Source organism: Triplophysa rosa, linkage group LG14 (genome assembly GCF_024868665.1).
Source record: "Triplophysa rosa linkage group LG14, Trosa_1v2, whole genome shotgun sequence".
Taxonomy (NCBI): domain Eukaryota; kingdom Metazoa; phylum Chordata; class Actinopteri; order Cypriniformes; family Nemacheilidae; genus Triplophysa; species Triplophysa rosa.
This window is the reverse complement of record NC_079903.1, coordinates 645,727-664,722: the sequence shown is the minus strand read 5'-3', so window position 1 is coordinate 664,722 and position 18,996 is coordinate 645,727. Positions and strand designations below refer to the sequence as shown.

Genomic DNA, 18,996 nt, shown 5'->3' with positions numbered 1-18,996 from the left:
TTTCATATTCCCTAACCCTACCCCTATCCCTAACAATCACACACAACTGTCTGCTCTTTTAGATTTTCAAAACAGTTAATTCTGTATGATTTATAAGCTTGTTTCCTCATGGGGACCAAAAAATGTCCCCACAAGGACAAGGATTTTGGATATTGCCATCTTTGTGGGGACATTTTGTCCCCATACCGTAGGGTTTACCCTCCCCCCCCCCCCCACACACACACACACGCACGCACACACACACACACACCCCACAATATTCCTATTTGGAATAACGAATATATTCTACTTAAAAACAAATCTCTATTTTATGAGGAGTGGGTTAATAGAAATATTTGGTCAGTGTTGGATTTAATGGATGAGAATGGTAATATGTTAGATTACAATTATTTCCCTTTAAAACACGGATTTGCCTGTCATCCAAAGCAATTCTGCACTGTTGTTAATGCAATACCCTCAGGTATAAAATGTTATTGAGATGTTCCCTTTCCTACTCCAAAATTACTCCAGTTCTTCCCTTATTATATATTGGTGATTTTGAAATAGAGAACAAACTCTGCACGTACAGATACTATATATAAGACAAACATCGCCCAGTCATGTTCCCACTAAACATTAGACGTCTGATGGACGTGCAGATCATGTCTATATTGCGTCCGTCGGTCCAAAACCAATGTTGCACGTCTACACGACGTGCAAACAAGGTCTGCTATTTGGACGTCTAACCATGACCCTATGTGGATGTCATAATGTAGTTCAACATTTGGACGTCTAAGACATGTGCAGAAAAATGACATTATGGATGTAATATTTTTTACTTAAGACAAATATCAACATGGTTAATGATTATGAATATAGGTTATTTGTGATGAAACAGTAAACAGTATCTGTTATTTGATTATTTATTTATTGAGTACATGTTTTACATTTTCCTTTTTTTCCTCTAATTTTCTGGTTTATTTTGTGACTGGACCGCAGTTTTTTTCTACATCGTTGTGATTAATGTGTTAGATGTTATCAAGAAAATGGAACAGGTTAGAAAATTAAGCATTCTAACTTTTGAGTTAGCCGAAAGCAAATATTCGAGTTGTAGGCTGTGTGGTACCCGACCGTATGATTTGAACCAGTCAACGCCACTCTGATTGGCTGAGGCAGCAAGTCATCATAACCAAACCAGTAAACGCCACTCTGATAGGCCGAGGCAACACGCCAAGCATTCGGCACGTATACTTCTGAAGCAAGTGGACGACGTTCGGCTCTGTTCAGCTAAAGCAAAATCATCGTTTTCCACTCAGTTGAAGGTAAATTCGGTCAGCTTATTTAATTTTATGTTCATTTATAGTGTTAGCTGTTTTAGCTTTGTTGTCTTAAACTACCCAAACCTGCTATGGGTACAATTAGCATTGCATCTCTTCCCAATATAAGATAAGGCTTCATTCAGTGATTAACAACACTACAGGACTGTATTCCCTTCCAAGATGTACAATATAATCATATAACATGTAGTTTGACCTGTTTCTTTGAGAGTTTTACAAGTCTGGAAGTAAAGGATAGCTTAGCATAACGCAATTCAGTGCACTCGCACACAGTTTGGTTCCTCTCGGGAGTGTCGGTCAACTTTATCATGGACTTATTCCAACAGTTGCTGCAAATTGCAAGAATTGGAGGGAAGAACACCAAGGACTGTGTCCACAATGTCCTTGACAGGTATGTTTCTACATACAGTATGAATTATGTGTGACGTTTGGGTGATCTGTGGTTTTAAATGTCTGAACAATGCATCGGTTCATTTGTCGTTTTTTCTTGCTTAACTCTTGTCCACCCCTTGGTATTTTTTTTTTTTGGCATTTTTCAATTAAAAATACTCCATTTCAAGTTCACAACACAATGCATTGTGAGCTTATAGACCAGCTTTTCAGGGACAAGGAGATATGTTGTAGAGGGATAAAAGGTGGGGACCACTGTAGAAGACACTACTCAACGTAGTATAAAGGGTTTATGACATGCATAATGTTATTCCTACATATATCATTTACGTTGAATTATAAATGTTATCTATTTTCTTTAGGCTCTTCACTTGAGCCCTGATGGTGCAATTCAGTATGAATGGGAAGGGAAAAAGGGCATGGAATCTTTGGAGAAGACACAGGTTTATAGAGCAATGAAAGGTAAGCCCATATTTCATGTTGATCAAGGGAAAATAATTAGCTCCTGCCAATCTGTGAATAATGACTTGATTGGACAAAACATGTCCTTCCCTGTTGACATTTAAAATACAATGCTAACTGTCTACCATGGCTTTTTTATCATTTGCTTAGGTGGTATTGTATCAATCCAGTATTGGTAGTTTTGCTTATGAGTAAAGGGACTTTGTGTAATGACTGCAGATTGCCTTTGCATATTTCTAATAATCTGTCTTTTATTTTACTTGTGCAGATGGAGTCATGATATTTGATGACACAGCCACAGAGGACTTCATGGGGATGAACGCTTCAGAACATCTGAAGCATGCACCGCAAAGAAGTGGAGGACATGCAGCAGCCACTGATTATCCACTGTGGTGCATCTTGTCATAGTTTTGTTTACATAGCTTTTGTACATTGTCTTCTTTTCTGTGTTCAGTATAGTTGCTTATGGTTGGATTCTTACCTCAAAACACTGTAATTATTTTCTTATTTTTATTTTACCCTCAGTGTTGATTTTAGAAAGTTAACTGTTCTGCTGGGTTAAGATGGGGGTTAATGAATCCATCAATCCTTTTCTATTATTGGTAGTTTCACTTTCATTTTAGTTTCGGCAGACAATCAAAGGTAAAGCATGTTGGCTTCAACTGATACACAACATTGAAGTGATGTCTGCATGCAAGCCATTCAATTCACGTTCCTTGTTTTTACTGGTAGTTGGCAGGAAATTCAACAAGTCAAAGCTTTATTAGTGACATGTTTGTGAAAGTGAATAAAAATAAAGATGGAAATAAATGAGTGGTGATTGAATTGTGATTTATTTGTAAACCTCTGTGTATAACTGTAGTCCCATGTGTTTCCAGAAAGTTGAGGACCTGTTTCCTGTACCAGTTCATTTTCCTATAGCTTCGTTTGGCTCAGCAGCAGGTTTGAACTGGAAATGCATGTTACACCTTTGTATGCTTTTCCAGTTAACATCTGCTGCTGTGACAGTCAAATGAAGCTAAAGGATAATGAACTTGAACAGGATGCCATCTTCTGAAATGGGACTACAGTTATGCACAGAGCCTAGAAGCCTTATAAAAACGTCTAAATGTATAAAAAATATTTTAAATTTGATGTAGAAAAGACGTCAACAACGACCACATTTGTAATACAATTAACCCCTATACAGAGGTCCTGTGGACGTCAATACTGGACGTTCGGAAGATGTTGAAAAAAAGACGTCGTCTGGCGTCACAGTCCGCACCTTCAGAGGACCCAAATTGGACGTGCAGAAATGACGTACATAAGACGTCGTTTGGACGTATCTTTGCGCAGTGGGTTACCCATGTGAAATATTAAGAAATAAATACGATCATACATTTGATAAAAATACTGTAAAATATTTCAGAACAGCTTATTTAACATTTCCTATTCTCCCCAAGGTAAAAGAATTACAATTTAAAATATGAAATGATATATATCCTTCCAACACATTTTTATATTTAAAGTGTAATTTTGAAAATGTGCCTTGTCATTTGTGCAAACATTTATTTGAAGATACAGAACACATATTTTTTACTTGTTATTTGTCTCGGTCTTTCTGGAAAGCTCTGCAGGACTGGATGGAGAGGGGTATAGTTGCTGATGGTTTCACTCTCGCTTCACAAGTTGTATTGTATGGAATTACCAAAGAGCGCTCTGTTTTGAACAATTTAATTGATATAATTTTTTTTTACATTTTTATTGTATTTAAAAAGGATCTAAAATACTTCGCAGATGCCCTTAGTAAAATTAAAAATCAAAAGGCATTAAAATGATTTAAGTTGTTTGTATTGTATAATCTGTTGTATTTTAGTCTTTTTATATTATTTACTTTCTTATTATGTTTATTTATGTTTTATGTTTTGCTTTATGGTTTGTTGGAATATTTATTTTGTCTGGAAATAATATGGTTCTACTGTGTTGAGCCTTCCATACCAGATTATCTTCCTGTAGCCTACTCGCGGAATTGAAGCCTCTGTCTGTCAACAGAACAAGCTCCTACAGGAACATTAACGAATATTGTATACTGTTTTATTTTAGATTATATTATAAATTGTCTTAATGTGTTTACACACGAGCGCGTGGCGCATATAAAGCATGGGGTTCACTGGCATAAAGTTGGTTTGACATTAAACTTTCTATATTTGAGAATTTAGGGACCATTTCTAAAGTTACATACACATTAAAATACCCTTTTCCAACTTCAAAAGCATTAAAAGGGAATGATTTATAGCCACAAGACTAACTGTACAGTGTTCATGTGTGTGTCAGATATAATGCACACCTTTTATATTTATTATAATAAACCGTTAAATCAAATATTCCTATGTGTTTCACTGCTGTATGGGCTCATTCATAAATATACAAATTTTAAAGCTCAATAGCATTTAAAGGGAATGACTTCCCTGACTAACTGTAAAGTGTTCAAGTGTGTGTCAGACAGAATGCACGTTTTTTAGATTATTGATATGTATTAAAATAAACCGTCAAATCACATGCAAACATTCCTATGTGTAATTGTCAAAGCTTCAGTGTACAGAGGCTTCAATTCCGCGAGTAGGCTACAGTTCGAACGGATTGCGAAAGCGTGGGCACAGATTATGAATTTGTGGGTACAGATTTCAAAAACTGAGGGGACTGTTTACAAATCCGAGAGCACGGTTTTGTAAACTGTGGGAACAGTTTTAGAATCTGTGAGTACGGATTTTTAAACTGAGGGAACGAATTACAAAACTGTGGCCACGGATTTGCGGGTCTTGTTTTTTTTCTCCGAGGGGTGACCAGACGGGCTCCGCATGATACCTTTTTTGTATAAAAATGTTGTACTCAATAAAAAAATGTCTATGGTATTAAGTATGCGTTTTCGGACGCAGCCCATGCGCTCCCCTACATACGTCACTGGATTTGCGCGATGCGTGACGTCATCAGCGGGCGACGCGGGCGCAGGAGCGACTGCAGTTCAGAACAGGTTTTCTTAATTCTCATTTTAACAATAACAACACAAGAGCAGAATCAAGCATGTGCACAGTTTACGATGTATTCAAGTCTCGATTTAAACAGAGATCACACAGTAAAATTGGCACGTGTATTTAAACGTTTTAATGATGGTTTATAATAATTCGATTTTGGCACGTGACAAAACGATAAACAAATCATTTTTTTTATTTCCGCCACTTTTTCATGTTAGTAAAGGTGATGCTTAAAGATATCAATGAATGCTGCTTGCACGTGCTATCAGAAACTTACCACTTCTGAAGTCGCGTTCACGTGGAATCAGCGAGTGCAGACGGTCGGTTATTTTGACTGAAATCTGTCTAAAACAAATCATCCGCTCTGCTGCAGACTTCCAGCGCGCTGGATTCAGATTCTGGAGTTTCAGTCAAATACAAATACATCCCTGCTGAAAGAAAACACAACCCTCGGCCATATCTAAACTTTATGACTATAGGGATGCAAGATGCTGACTTAATTATCTATCAAATACGGAAATGACATCGAGATGTCTTGGCGATGTTTATGTAAAAGCACCAGCTCGCATGTTTATGAGGAGTGGTAGTGATCGTGGGTGAGAGAAGTGATTAGTTTACATTTTATACCATGGTCTGTTTGAATACTGGATTCTGATTGGCTGGAAGGTGTGCTTTAATTAAGGTACAATCTACAGCTAGCCGTGCCTTAATGGGTTTTAATGCACGACGTGGAGGCCGAGAACCACCCGACGCGAAGCGGAGCTAAAAATCCTTTAACGCACGGCTAGCCGTGGATTATCCCGCTTATACGATGGTCATTTGCCAAGTTAAATCTTTTATTGATGTTTACAGTGAAATTTTAGGTCAAACAGGTGAAAATTACAGTGATTTTGTCAGTTACTGGAGCTACCTGTGCGTTAAAGTGTTTTAATGCACACCTTCCAGCCAATCAGAATCCAGTATTCATAAAGACCATGGTATAAAACCATTTAATGCACGGGTAGTTCCAGTCAGTTAGATCAACGTTTGAAATTAACTGACAAATATGTCATTTTCACCATCCATTTTAGTTTTATTAGCTCCGATTATTAGCATTAAAGCGTGGAAAAGCCTTTAATCGCCATTCATTTACATCGTGTGAAAGTTATAAATACTGTTCAGGAAAAGTCAAGTCAGCATGCGTTTGAGGACCAGGGCCCGGTTGCATAAAGCACCTTAAGTTTTTCCCTTAAGTGTGACACTTGAGGGGTGATTTTCCTTTACCAACGACAATAGGAGAACAACTTAAGTAAAACTTGAGGTATACTTAAGGACACACTTAAGGGAAAATTACACTTAAGGTACTTTATGCAACCGGGCCCAGGGCCCTTCATTCTATCTGTAACAGTATTGTTACTGAGGGGTTTCTTGCAACCGGCCGCAGAACTTTAATGCGTGCAGCCCTAAACATAAACATTCTATCGTGTTTAATGACATGTGTGTTTGTGTCAGGATGATGACGTCACAGAGATGGAGCGGCGGTCACGTGTCATCTGTGCTCTGCGCTGGTGTTTGTTGTGGATCAGAGCAGCTGATGGCCACCGGAGCAGAAGGAGGTGAAGTGACGCTGTGGAATCACAACGGATCGCCGCTCTCTAAACTGCACGTGCGCGGCGATGGGGACATTACGAGCGTAGCGTTCTCCCCGTCGTCGCCCTGCGTGCTGTACGCCTCTCACGGACAGAGCGTCAGTGTCCTCGACCCCAGGAATCTGAAGACCACCGTGACTGAACTGCGGGATGTGGCGGAGGAGGAAATCAACTCGCTGTCTGTGAACGAAACAGGTGGCGTGCTCGTCGTGGCCGATGATTCTGGAGTCGTGACGGTGATAGACACGCAGCTGGAGAAAGTGACCCGGACCCTGCGGAAACACGTCAACATCTGCTCTTCTGTGACCTTCCGTCCTCATCGGCCACAGAGTTTACTGTCTGCTGGTCTTGACATGCAGGTAAAGACAAGCTGAAGACATCCCATAATATGTCTCTTACCGTGTGATGCAGCCCGAGTGAATGATGAGGGTGTTTTGGGTGTTATGCTGCAGGTGATGCTGTGGACTCTTCCTAAGGTTCGTCCGCTGTGGTCTTGCAGTCTACAGGACGGGTCGGTGGAAGGCGCAGGGCAGATGTTTAATCCTCCGCTGGCACACTGCGTCGACGCTGCCTCTTGCGGTGACGTGTTTGCCTGCGCAGCCGAGGACGGCTGCGTTCATCTGCTGCGGGTGTCTGCAGACTCCAGGCTCAGAGGACGGAGCGTGTTTAAAGCTCACAGTCAGGGAGTGTCACAGGCGCGATTCCTCAACTTCATGTCTCATCCATACTGGCTGGCCACGGGAGGGAACGATGGACTGCTGGCTCTATGGGACCTGAGTGAAGACGCTGCAGCGCCGCTCGACAACAAGATGACCGCCCGCAAGAAGAGATCTAAAGCCCGAGCAAAGACTCCGAAATCACAGATGAGCACACAGGAGGAATCTGAATCAGAAACGCGTACAAGAGTCGAGCCGAAACTGAGTTTAAATCACGGGGATAAAGTGAACTGGCTGTGTCCGGCTGTGTTAAGGGGGAAGCCCAGTCTACTGGTGACGGACCAAAGTCCCGAGCTGTCGGTGTACTCGCTGGACAAGCTGTAATGTCCATCTAAAATCTTTCTCAGTGCTTTGAGCTGCAGGTCACGTGTGTATAATGTATGAAGTTATGATTCATTGTTGAAATGTTTGGTGTTATGAAAAATAACCCGGACAGTACTAAATTTAAATGTGGTGACATCCATAAGTATAAATCTCACTGGTTCTTGAGATTTAATGTCACACTGCATTTCATAGTTGTATCACTTAAAATGCCCCAAAAAAGCATGTCTGAAACACTGCACTAATTTGGGCTGCTAGATTGGCATTGGTTATTATAGGAACGAGATGCATATTAAAAACACCACAGTGAAACTTCATTATATGACAACTATTCTCAAAAGACAAGCCATCCAATGAGATTTAAGTTTGTAATGTGTTGCCACATTTACAGTAAGAGCTCTCGTGGGTTCAGTTTCATTAGATGAACAATTTATAGGGTTTTTATTTAGGACACATTATTAACCCACTTTAATGACACGTGTGTGTGCTTTTTGAGCATGGATAAATGATGAACTTGTATTTTTGGGTGAACACTCCTTTATCAGGTCAAGGCTTTATCAGGCTTTAAAAACCAATGATTGAACATTGAGTTTTAAGACTCTGATGACAATCAAAACAGACACAACACGTGTTGAATACAGTGTGTAAAACACGAACCTCACTTCAGTTTCATTCTGAGAGCCACAATGATTTTAACCAACTGAAAACTAAAGCAACACAAGTTGTTACACAACACACAATGTCCTGTATCTATTCATGTGTGCACAACATTACGTATAACAAATGTCTGAATGATTCCAGTTATTAAAGGTTGAAGTCAGAGTTTGGCCAGAAACTTTTCCAGCGCATCAACATCAGTATCTCCGTCTTCTCCTTTACTTTCACGTGCACTGCACTCAATAAACTCCACACAATTAGTCAACTGAGAGAAGTCGAAATCTTTGCCCTTCTTCCCCAGAAACACAGAGGCAGTCCCCACAGGCCCGTCCTGAGACGAGAGCGCTGCTGATCGGGTGAGTCTCAGGGTGTTCCTGCACAACAAACACATGATTAAAAACATGTCATTAGCTGCGTTTACATGGACCAGTGTAATCTGATTAAACGTCCAATCCGAATGAAAATGTTCCATATAAACACGTCAATCAGATTAAAAATGCCCAAGATGATTGAAATTTCAGTCGGATTGTAAGGGGTGGTTTATGCCGTTTGTAATCTGCTTGATAGGACATGTAAACGATTGATCTGATTGAAAACCGAAGTAGGAAGTTGTGCGCATGTGCAAAGACGAGGCTGGCTCGTACAGATATAAGGGCGAATGACACAGAACGAGCAGCTGTTGCTAGAGAAACCATAAGTCATCAATCTGTCAAAGCGGTATACATTTTCATATGCTTGTCATCTCTAAAGGAACATTCTAAATGTCAACTGTTTTCCTGGAGTGAGTTTTTAAACACAATTTCTCAGTTTCTTTTTAGAACGTGATACATTAGCAAATGTACAAACATAGGCTACTAAAATATCGAAGAATAAAATTTCATTTGTATTCGTAGTACCGAACATTTATTATATGTATAGTTTACTTGCATGTGCTTTGGAAGGATTTACTGGTTTTACCATAGTAAATCACTGTAACGACCTTGCTTCATTGATATGTAGACATTATTTTGCATTATTAATTGTACATTATTATGCTGGTGTCTGTGAAATAAACACATCTGTGCTTTTAACATTGTTTGAGTAGCCGTTTTGTGAATATTATAATGATACCCGCGTCCACCGCGCCCGTCTCTTTACCGTCAATGCTGATATATGAATCCGCATATTATCACTTCTAAAGTTCGGTATTAGCTGTTGCTAAACATTTATTTGAATTATTGTTTTCCTGCAGACGCTCTGGTGGGTCTTGGCAGTTTTGCCATGGTAAAACCGTATCAGATGTGCTTATGCTTATTGGCACCAGACATTACTCTGCCTTTATAAACTGTAAATTTGCAGTTTTCTTAATAAAATATACACAACATGTGATTTAAAACACTGTTTTAGTTGGTATTTAGGTGAACACTTGTGCAGTGTGCGCATGTCAGCAGATTATATCGGATTTGAAGTTTGTCATGTAAACACGCACATCAATCAGATCACTTAATTGACCTTTCATGTAAACACTACATTCAGATTGCACAATCTGATTAAATTCAATCCGATGTGTCCATGTAAACACAGTTTATGAGAGGAAGAAATGTCTAGGACCTGCTGTCTGTCACAGAATCACCAGAAGATGTGGAGTATTTCAGCAGATGTTAGTATTTTTATTCATCTAAAGGAGCACACGAGTGCAAAAAGATAGTGATTTTTCAGCAGTTACTAACAGTCCAGATGGAGTCTTTATTATAACAGCGTATAGTTTGAGTCAGGGATGGGTCTTTCTGGTCCTGGAGAGTTTAGTTTCAACCCTAATGAAACACCGGAAGCAGGTAATCAAGACTTTCAGGACAACTACCCTTCGTTCCATTCCGAACTGATCATCCCTATGCCTATTCCCTTCAAAGAGTACAGCTCTTGATGTGTAAACTCTAGGGAAAACTCAATTGTATCTCTTATTGTGTCCATTTAAAATTCACTTTGCAAAAGGAGCAATAAAAACGTCTTTCTCTTTATTTGGAGTGACATTTTGTATGGTGTCCCCTTCCCGAATGGCAATATATCCCGTTTGGACTGCACCGCTAGAAAACTTCAAGGCAAGTGTGCTAAAGCGGGTTAAACTCTGCCGGACAGTGGCCATTTCTCAGTAAGAGTTCTTCAGCGGTCTTGTGTCCTTGTGTTCTCACTTTAAGTCATCAATAGCCGTCAAAGTCGAGATCCAATACTCAAGAACAGAAAACGCATGAAAGTACCCGGATGTGCTCTCGATATCAAGGATGCATCGAATGTAGCCTTGCACGTGTACAGAACCCGCTTAAAGTCACTGCGGCACTTCCATCCAAGCTTGTTCTTCTGAGGCTGCTTCGCAAGACCGTTCTTTGCGTTCTTGAGAAACGGTCAGTGACTCTCCAGGACCAGAAATATTTTAAGATATATTCTGTCAAGGACAGATGTTGAGTACTTCACAGCTCAGTAGAGCTCTTTTACTGGTTTGCATTGTTGCAAGGCAGCTGTACGGAAAACATACAGTTAGGGCCATAAATATTTGGACAGATGCACATTTTTTGTTATTTTAGCTGTGTATCAATATGTTTTCAAGTTACAGTTTTATAACAGATATTGTGTTAAAGTGCACACTCTCAGCTTTATTTAGAGTGTATTGACATCCAGATTAGCTCTTTAATATGAAGCGCCCCCCTTTTTCAAGGGACCAAAAGTAATGGGACAGTTGAATAAAAAGCTGTTTTATTCACATGTATGGGCTTTTCCTTAAATAATTTTGTCATAAATGAAGCATGTTAAAGGTCTAGAGTTGATTCTACATGTGGTGTTTGCATTTGGAAGCCGTTGCTGTGAACCCACATCATGGGGTTCAGGGAGATCGCCATGCAAGTGAAACAGACCATAGTTAGATTTTAAAAACACTACACATCCGTCAGAAAGATGCCAGGAACATTAAGAGCGGCCAAATCAACAATTTGGGACATTCTGGGGGAAAAAAAACACAGCTGAGCTCAGTAACAAAACAATCTTAGGTGTCCATATGAGATCAAAGTGGTGGATGATGACATTATCCTCTCCATGATGAAGAAAAACACCTTCACCACGTCCAGACAAGTGAAGAATTAATCCGGATGCTTCTGTCTTCGGTTACATCACCAAAAAAAAACACCAGTGACCCAGTGCCTGAGGACGTCATGCATGGAAAGGAATCACACTGCCTGAACACTATTTTACTGAAGATGTTGTATGCTCATATTATGAGATATTCCAAGCCTTCTCCATATCTTTTATTCTTTTTAGTCTTATGCAGGCTGAAATTAATTTGATCTCTCCAAAAAAATGCTTTCTAGAGCTTGTTCGGCTATTTCAGAAGTCTAATCTACCCATCCTATTCTTGAGGCTTTTGCACCTTGTTGTGAACCCTCTCTATTTTTTCCTTGTATTCTCTTTATTGTTTTGATTGACAAACATTGACATATTTACCTCTTGGAGAGTGTTCTTCACTTGTCCGGACGTTGTGAAGGTGTTTTTCTTCATCATGGAGAGGATAATATCATCATCCACCACTTTGATCTCATATGGACGCCTAGGATTGTTTTGTTACTGAGCTCAGCGGTGTGTTGTTTTTTTCTTAGAATGTACCAAATTGTTGATTTCTTAATGTTCCTGGCATCTTTCTGACGGATGTGTAGTGTTTTTAAAATCTAACTATGGTCTGTTTCACTTGCATGGAGATCTCCCTGAACCCCATGATGTGGGTTCACAGCAACAGCTTCCAAATGCAAACACCACATGTAGAATCAACTCCAGACCTTTAACATGCTTCATTTATGACAAAATTATTTAAGGAAAAGCCCATACATGTGAATAAAACAGCTTTTTATTCAACTGTCCCATTACTTTTGGTCCCTTGAAAAAGGGGGGCGCTTCATATTAAAGAGCTGTAATTCCTAAATCCTTCAGATAATCTGGATGTGAATACACTATAAATAAAGCTGAAAGTGTTCACTTTAAGACAATATCTATTATAAAACTGTAACTCGAAAACATATTGATACACAGCTGAAATAACAAAAAATGTGCATCGGTCCAAATATTTATGGCCCTAACTGTATTTGTGCAGCAGACATGACATTACAATATAGAGTTAGAACAGGGGTTCTCTACTTTTTGACTCCAAGGTCCCACACTGTACTTAATCATGTTTAAAGGCCCTCTTCCCACTCACAACATTTTATTTTTGTCTTTTTAAATTATTGGTCATCTTGAGGCCCCCTCAGAAGTCAGTTGGGCCCCCTGTTGAGAACCACTGGGTTAGAACTGTTGCTATACTATGACCCATTCACATGTTTTGAACAGGGCTAGTTGCTAAAACCACTGGCCCTGTGGTCAAGTGACAGTGTTGCCAGATATTTTAGTTGAAAAATCAGCAAACAGGGATAATAAACCCAAAATAAACCTAAAAAAATCTACTCGCAATATGCAGGAGTAACTCCCGCTCTGTACACATGGAACGATTCTTTATCGTTCTCTCCGGCATTTCAATGCGGTTGTCACTCCCGAAACTTTGCAGTGTGTGCGTGGCCTATAGGTAATTTAAGTGTTCTAAATGAACAGCACAGTTTTATAATGTATAGCAAATGTTATGAGTTATTTTCACATTCTCTGTCAAAACCTTCACAATGAGCATTTTAATCATTTGAAGAACATATGCAAGATTAGGGGCTCTCAAACATTTCAGATCTAATAAGATTAGACAATCCAAATAAACCTACTCACTGTCATAGAAAAAATCCCACGCATGCCACAGTTAAATCAAAGGTTCAGGGGTGTATTCCAGAAAGCATGGTTAACTTACTGTCAGCTAAACCCTGAACTCTGTGTTGATTAACCCAAGCCTTGTGGGTTCAAGAACACGTTTGAAGGGTAAGTTTTATCAACCTACAGAAAGTTATCCAGATTTCACGAGTCACCATGGAAACGGCCGGGAAGCTTAAAGTTTTAAACTGTGAAACGTTATAAGGCCGTGTTCAGACCTGACTTCTTTTTTGAAGCTGCTAGCGTCTGTTTTACATTATAATCCTATGGAGTAAACAGTGTTTTCAAAAAAATGTCCCGAGCGCTTTTTTAAACGCCAGCGCCGGCGTCTTTTTCTGCAGCTCAGTGCGTCATTTTAAATTGAAAAAAGTTCAACTTTTCTGAAAAAACGCCCTACGTCAAGTTCCTTTTCACAGCTAACCAATGACAAGCGAGTAGCGAGACCTGTCGTTTCCATAACAACATGGGAGGAAGGTGATTGGTCGAGCAGGATCCTTAGCGTAGAAAAGATCCTGTTGACCGGCTGTGTGATGACTGCCCACATCCCCAACCCCCCCCCCCAATCCATCACAAACTAAAATAAGTCAAATTTATGCTATTTCCGCGGGTGATTCCAGCGAGGTCAAAAAATACGGAAATCCGTATTTATAAGGAAAAATCACATAGTATTATTACAGGATTTCACTAAACCCATGGCCATGTGAAAGCCCCAAATTTACTACGCGGTAAAGGCATTTACAGTCATACCGCCCAGTCCTAGATATAATGTTACAAATAATGTTCAGTTCAGTTTGTACTTCTTAAAACATCAATATGTTGCCAGGAAGCACATGATTTATTTTGTGTTTCCCTAACCCTTTAATGAACTTTCTGAACGTTTTTGCAGTGTTATAATTGTGACAAAGACGTGATACTCACAGCTCCTTCTCCAACTGCTGCTGAATTAATTTAGCTGATTTGGCCATAGTTACATCTAAAAAGAGAACACAAAAAACTGAAACAACAAGCACACAGCCAAGCTAAAACATGAGCAGACTAAATGGTCTCTAAAAAGGGAGAGGAATATGTTGTTTGCAAGTTGTCATCTCTTAATTCATTAGGTAATATAGACCTGGGTTTTTTTTATTGTTAAATAATACAACTACATGATAAATAGAAGGCTCCTGTGATCGGTATCAGCCGATCGGTGATCGGCCCCAAAAATCCTGATCAGAGCACCCTTATTTTATGCTTCTGCTTCGCTTGCATATCCACAACATATCACTAAACACGGCGCCATCTAGTGGATTCTCATGAACAACAGGTGCAATAAATGGATATTTCACAATTAAAGGTGTCATGAACTGGCCTTTTTTATTATTTTATACTGTTGTCTACTTATGACGTTCACGTGGTTATTACATTCAAAAACATCAAAATCAATAAGTAATAGGCTATTTTCTACACTGGTTTTTAGAGAAACGCTCGGTTTTTATGTGCGGGCCGCATTGAAGACTTTGAAGTAAATTCCCACTGCTATGATTGGATAACATCAGTGTGCCCCGTGATGTACATTTCTGTGTAGGGTTAACCCTGCTTCGCAGCAGAGTTTCATAAGCAGGGATGCAAACTCATTGGGGTGAAAAAAGGTGAAAATGATGAGACCTCCGATGCATTTAGATAGATACATATAATCAGAATAGTCCATGGTCTGCTAAGTGTCTAGGATAGACAACCACATGAAGAGATCATTTGCAAAACCAGATAACTCATTTAAACAACCCAATTGTTTAAGTGATATTCCTTGGAATGCACAACATCTAAAAACAGAGTTATTTTGCCTGTTACCGTAGTGACAGATTTACATTTAAAGACTGCACATTTATCAACAAAGTATTATTTATTTTTACACAAGAGGTTGTGTTGTAACAACAACATTAGGGGTGGGTTGCACCAACAAGGATTAAAGTAAACAGAGCTTAGAGCTAATGTAGGGTTTGTTGAATTCAAATTGAGTTTCACCACTTAATTTTAAACAGAGATTAACAAATCGTGGATTAAAACTTTAACCTCTATTAAAATTGTCATCTGCGATTAATTTTGCGTTGCATTGACGCGGTCATGTAAAAAGGAAATAAACAGCTTGTGCATGTAAAATCACGAAACGTTTACCTTGTTTGTTGCAGGCTACTAAAAGAGTCGGGCCATTTTTTGCTACGATGTTGTCCGTAAGGATCGAATAGAGAAATTCAGCCACATCTCTGACGTCCTTCTGGAACACACTGCTGTCCACCACAAACACGATGGCTCTACATCACAACAGAAAGACATCTGGATTCATTTAAGATCAGTTAAATTGTGTAGTGAATGGTATTTCTCAGCAGTGTTTTGATCTTCATAACTCACCGAGCAATGGCCTTGTACTTCTCCACAATCTGAGATCTTAAACTCTCATGTCCAGGAACATCGATGAGAGTCCAGCTGGTGCCCTGAAGACACACACACACACACATTACATGAGACACGGTTTTACATTGTAATTGAAAATATGCCACTACTATTACTATGAATGCAACGCTCAATATGGCGGCTCACTAGATGGATTTCAATAGAGCCCATGGACAATCGACAAAGACTAATCAATCAATCTTTATTTGTATAGCACATTTAAAAAACCACCGAAGCAGACCAAAGTGTTGTACAAGCAGATAAAATAACTAAAACAAGAGTATACCAGTACATTCAGCAACATCATCAAAAATAAGATAAGAATAAACATTAAAAGCAAGAGAAAATAAGTGTGTTTTGAGTCTGGTTTTAAAATTGGAGATAGATGGCGCAGTTTTAACATGCAATGGAAAGCTATTCCAGAGTTTTGGGCCAATAGTGGCAAAGGCGCGATCACCTCGATTTTGTAGTCTTGATCTGGGAACCATGAGTAACCCAAGCTCACAAGATCTCAGGGTTCTGGGGGGAATGTATGGGAGCAGGAGATCTGTTAGATATCGAGGAGCTAGATTATTAAGGGCTTTATAAACAAACAATGGCCCGGTTTCACAGACAAGGCTTAAGGCTAGTCCCAGACTAAAATGAATGTATGACCTGTCTTAACTGAATATGACTTGCCCAGAAATATCTTAAAATATATCAGTGCCATTGTTTTGTCTCAAGATGCACACCAGTAATGTATTCTTCTAAGGTATTTTTATAAAAGCGACATAAATATCTTGGCTTAAGCTAAACTGTGTCTGGGAAACCGGGCCAATAAGATTTTTAAATCAATCCTGTATTTGATAGGAAGCCAGTGCAGTGAGCGTAAGAAGAGTGTGACATGATCGTGCTTGTGCTTCCCTGTAAGAAGTTTGGCAGCAGCATTCTGTACTAGCTGAAGACATGAGATAGAAGACAGAGACACCAACATAAAGTGAGTGGCAATAGTCCAGGCGAGATGACACAAATGCATGAATGGCCGTCTCAGATTTGTTCATGGATAAAAGGGCTTGACTTTGGCAAGGCGGCGAATATGATAAAAACAAGATTTATCAACAGCATTAATCTGTTTGTCAAATTTGAGACTGCTGTCTAGTAAAAAGCCCAAGTTTCTGGCACACTGGGTTTGGTATGGAGAAAGGGAGTCAAGGTTGAAGTTAAGATCAATGATCTCCTTGGAACCAAAAAGGATAATCTCAGTTTTATTTTCATTAAGGTAAAAAATTACTTGTCAAGCATAGCTTTTTAGCTCATCTAACCACCCCAACGGGTGAATTTTTTGTCATTATGCAGAAATGGGAGGTATATTTGCGTGAAAAATATTGACCTTTTTCACGATATTCTATTTTTTTTGATAATGAACCTGTAAATGCAGAAGTCAAATAGACGTAAAATGGGGTGTAGTGTACTATCAGGATCCAAAGTTGGATCAATCAGTTCCGATCACTTTATATTAGCGTTCATATAAACACTATGTTCGGATCTCTTACTCTGAATGATTTCCTTCCGATTTAAACTCAGTGTGTCCATGTGAACGCAGGGTTTTTCCTACATAGAAAAATTGCCTCCGTCAAATTTCGTGCCGCTCTCGCCAAAATGATGTGTCGTGTCTTCACAAAAAACACTGCGTGTATTCATTCAACAGACTCAACACACATACCGTCATTTGTAACTGCAGTTGCGCCATTACGCCCCATAAGAGGCGCTGTTTCGTTATCCGCACAGTGAGGCGCTGAAGAGTTGCAGTACAACAGCTATATTAGGAGCGGTTTTAACTGTGTTTCGCGGCTGTTCAGGTGAATATTGTTTGTTTTACATCTTAGTACGTTCAATTTCTTAAAAGGTTTCTTAAATTAACGTGGCGTACATCATTGTAATGTTTTGAGCTGTGCAGATGGTCCAGTATGAACGAACGCACGCACATTGCGATCAGAATGACTCACCGATTCGTTGAAACTTTTCAATCACTTGCGAATGTAAAAGATCAGTGAATCATTTAAAGCTCAGTGAACCACAAGAGAACGCAGGATTTGAATGAGCTTTGCTCATTTAGCAAGACTGGTTAATTTAGTTGGCTATTGTGGGCTGACAAGTTAGTTTAAAAGCATAAAAAGCTTTATTTGATTTAAAACATTTCTGTTTGGTTGAATCAAAGTAATATTTTATATAACTTAATAATTGTCATTTTCATCAAATTTTTATAACGTTTAATATGCAAAGTGTTTGGTTAATTAAGCCACTTAAAAGTACAGTAGGCCTACACGTGCTAGTGTGTGTGTGTGTGTGTGTGTACAAGATCAGGTTGGCTCCACCTCCGCCTCATTTTGAGCCAGGAACGTTACAAACTTACTCTGTCATTTTTGCTTGTGTATGATGCGCTGCTCTCTGTAATGGACGTCTGAGTTCTCAAAAGCCTTCCTGTTAGTAACTGCAAAAACAAAACACACACAACACAACATTGTATTGCAGTGTTATTGCGTAGCAGCACATCTTGTCGAATGGCGTGTAACGTTATTTGTTAACGCCATATCAGCACTTAATGCTATTCGGGGCAAACCTAGTCCTAGTATGTAACGAGAACGTGTAACGTTAACTCACTCGCGTGAACAACAGTGTTTTGCCAGAGTCACACAATCCCAGCAGAAGCACAACATTCCTCACTTTGCTGGAGCCAAACACATTTCCGAAGAAAACTGCACAGGAACCACATGACATTAACAACAAAACACAAACTGTAGATCCGCTATAAACAACTGCAATCATGACGTGCATACATCACGCTTCTTACCGACAGTGAGAATTACAACCGCAAGTGCCACAAATATCCCGATGATAAACAGAGGATCTTGATTCTGTACTTCTTTGATGAAAGTGTCCAGCAGTGCAGGCTCTGAGGAGAAATCCTCTAAATCTAAATTAATTTTCTCCTCCATGCTTGGCGCGTGCTGCTCACAACACGGCGGAAATGGATGATGACACGTGTACTTCAGCGCGCGAGCTCATGAATATTAAATACGCCGCGATGACGTCGCTTGTCTATAGACATATTTTAATTTGCTATATTGTATTTATTTTAATTAATACGTGAAAATAGCAAAGACAGACGTGCTGTAAGCTATAATGATTGGCGTTTTTATCCGTCACTTATATGAAGTGACCGATGTTTTTATAAAACCTTCATATGTGTTCTACAGAAGAAATGGCGTTAGGGTGAGTACATTAC

At 39.4% G+C, this 18,996-nt stretch overlaps 2 protein-coding genes and 1 long non-coding RNA gene across 3 annotated transcripts; 2 read left to right on the top strand and 1 right to left on the bottom strand.

Moving 5' to 3' along the window:
- Window positions 1-1,164: 1,164 nt before the first annotated feature.
- Window positions 1,165-2,981, top strand: LOC130565032 (uncharacterized). Its single transcript, XR_008964324.1, has 4 exons — window positions 1,165-1,301; window positions 1,643-1,707; window positions 2,069-2,168; window positions 2,437-2,981. It is a non-coding gene; the product is annotated as an uncharacterized LOC130565032 (long non-coding RNA).
- A 2,144-nt stretch (window positions 2,982-5,125) lies between these two features.
- Window positions 5,126-7,850, top strand: wdr53 (WD repeat domain 53). Its single transcript, XM_057351547.1, has 3 exons — window positions 5,126-5,178; window positions 6,671-7,166; window positions 7,260-7,850. Exons 2-3 carry the CDS (start codon window positions 6,672-6,674, stop codon window positions 7,845-7,847), a joined length of 1,083 nt encoding a protein of 360 aa, XP_057207530.1. The 5' UTR covers window positions 5,126-5,178; window position 6,671; the 3' UTR covers window positions 7,848-7,850.
- An 806-nt stretch (window positions 7,851-8,656) lies between these two features.
- Window positions 8,657-18,761, bottom strand: srprb (SRP receptor subunit beta). The gene is made up of 7 exons (XM_057351553.1): window positions 18,562-18,761; window positions 18,372-18,466; window positions 18,124-18,201; window positions 15,690-15,772; window positions 15,456-15,592; window positions 14,223-14,277; window positions 8,657-8,875 (listed from the first exon to the last, which is right to left on the bottom strand). The coding sequence occupies exons 1-7, from the start codon at window positions 18,704-18,706 to the stop codon at window positions 8,662-8,664; spliced, it is 807 nt and encodes a 268-aa protein (XP_057207536.1). The 5' UTR covers window positions 18,707-18,761; the 3' UTR covers window positions 8,657-8,661.
- Window positions 18,762-18,996: the final 235 nt, after the last annotated feature.

Coding starts and splice junctions, on each gene's coding strand:
- wdr53 (XM_057351547.1), top strand. CDS start 6,672: ATGATGACGTCACAGAGATGGAGCGGCGGTCACGTGTCATCTGTGCTC. Junction 7,167..7,259: donor CTGCTGGTCTTGACATGCAG/GTAAAGACAAGC, acceptor GTTATGCTGCAG/GTGATGCTGTGGACTCTTCC.
- srprb (XM_057351553.1), bottom strand. CDS start 18,706: ATGGAGGAGAAAATTAATTTAGATTTAGAGGATTTCTCCTCAGAGCCT. Junction 18,467..18,561: donor GGTTGTAATTCTCACTGTCG/GTAAGAAGCGTG, acceptor GTTCCTGTGCAG/TTTTCTTCGGAAATGTGTTT. Junction 15,773..18,123: donor ACACAAGCAAAAATGACAGA/GTAAGTTTGTAA, acceptor GTGTGTCTTCAG/GGCACCAGCTGGACTCTCAT.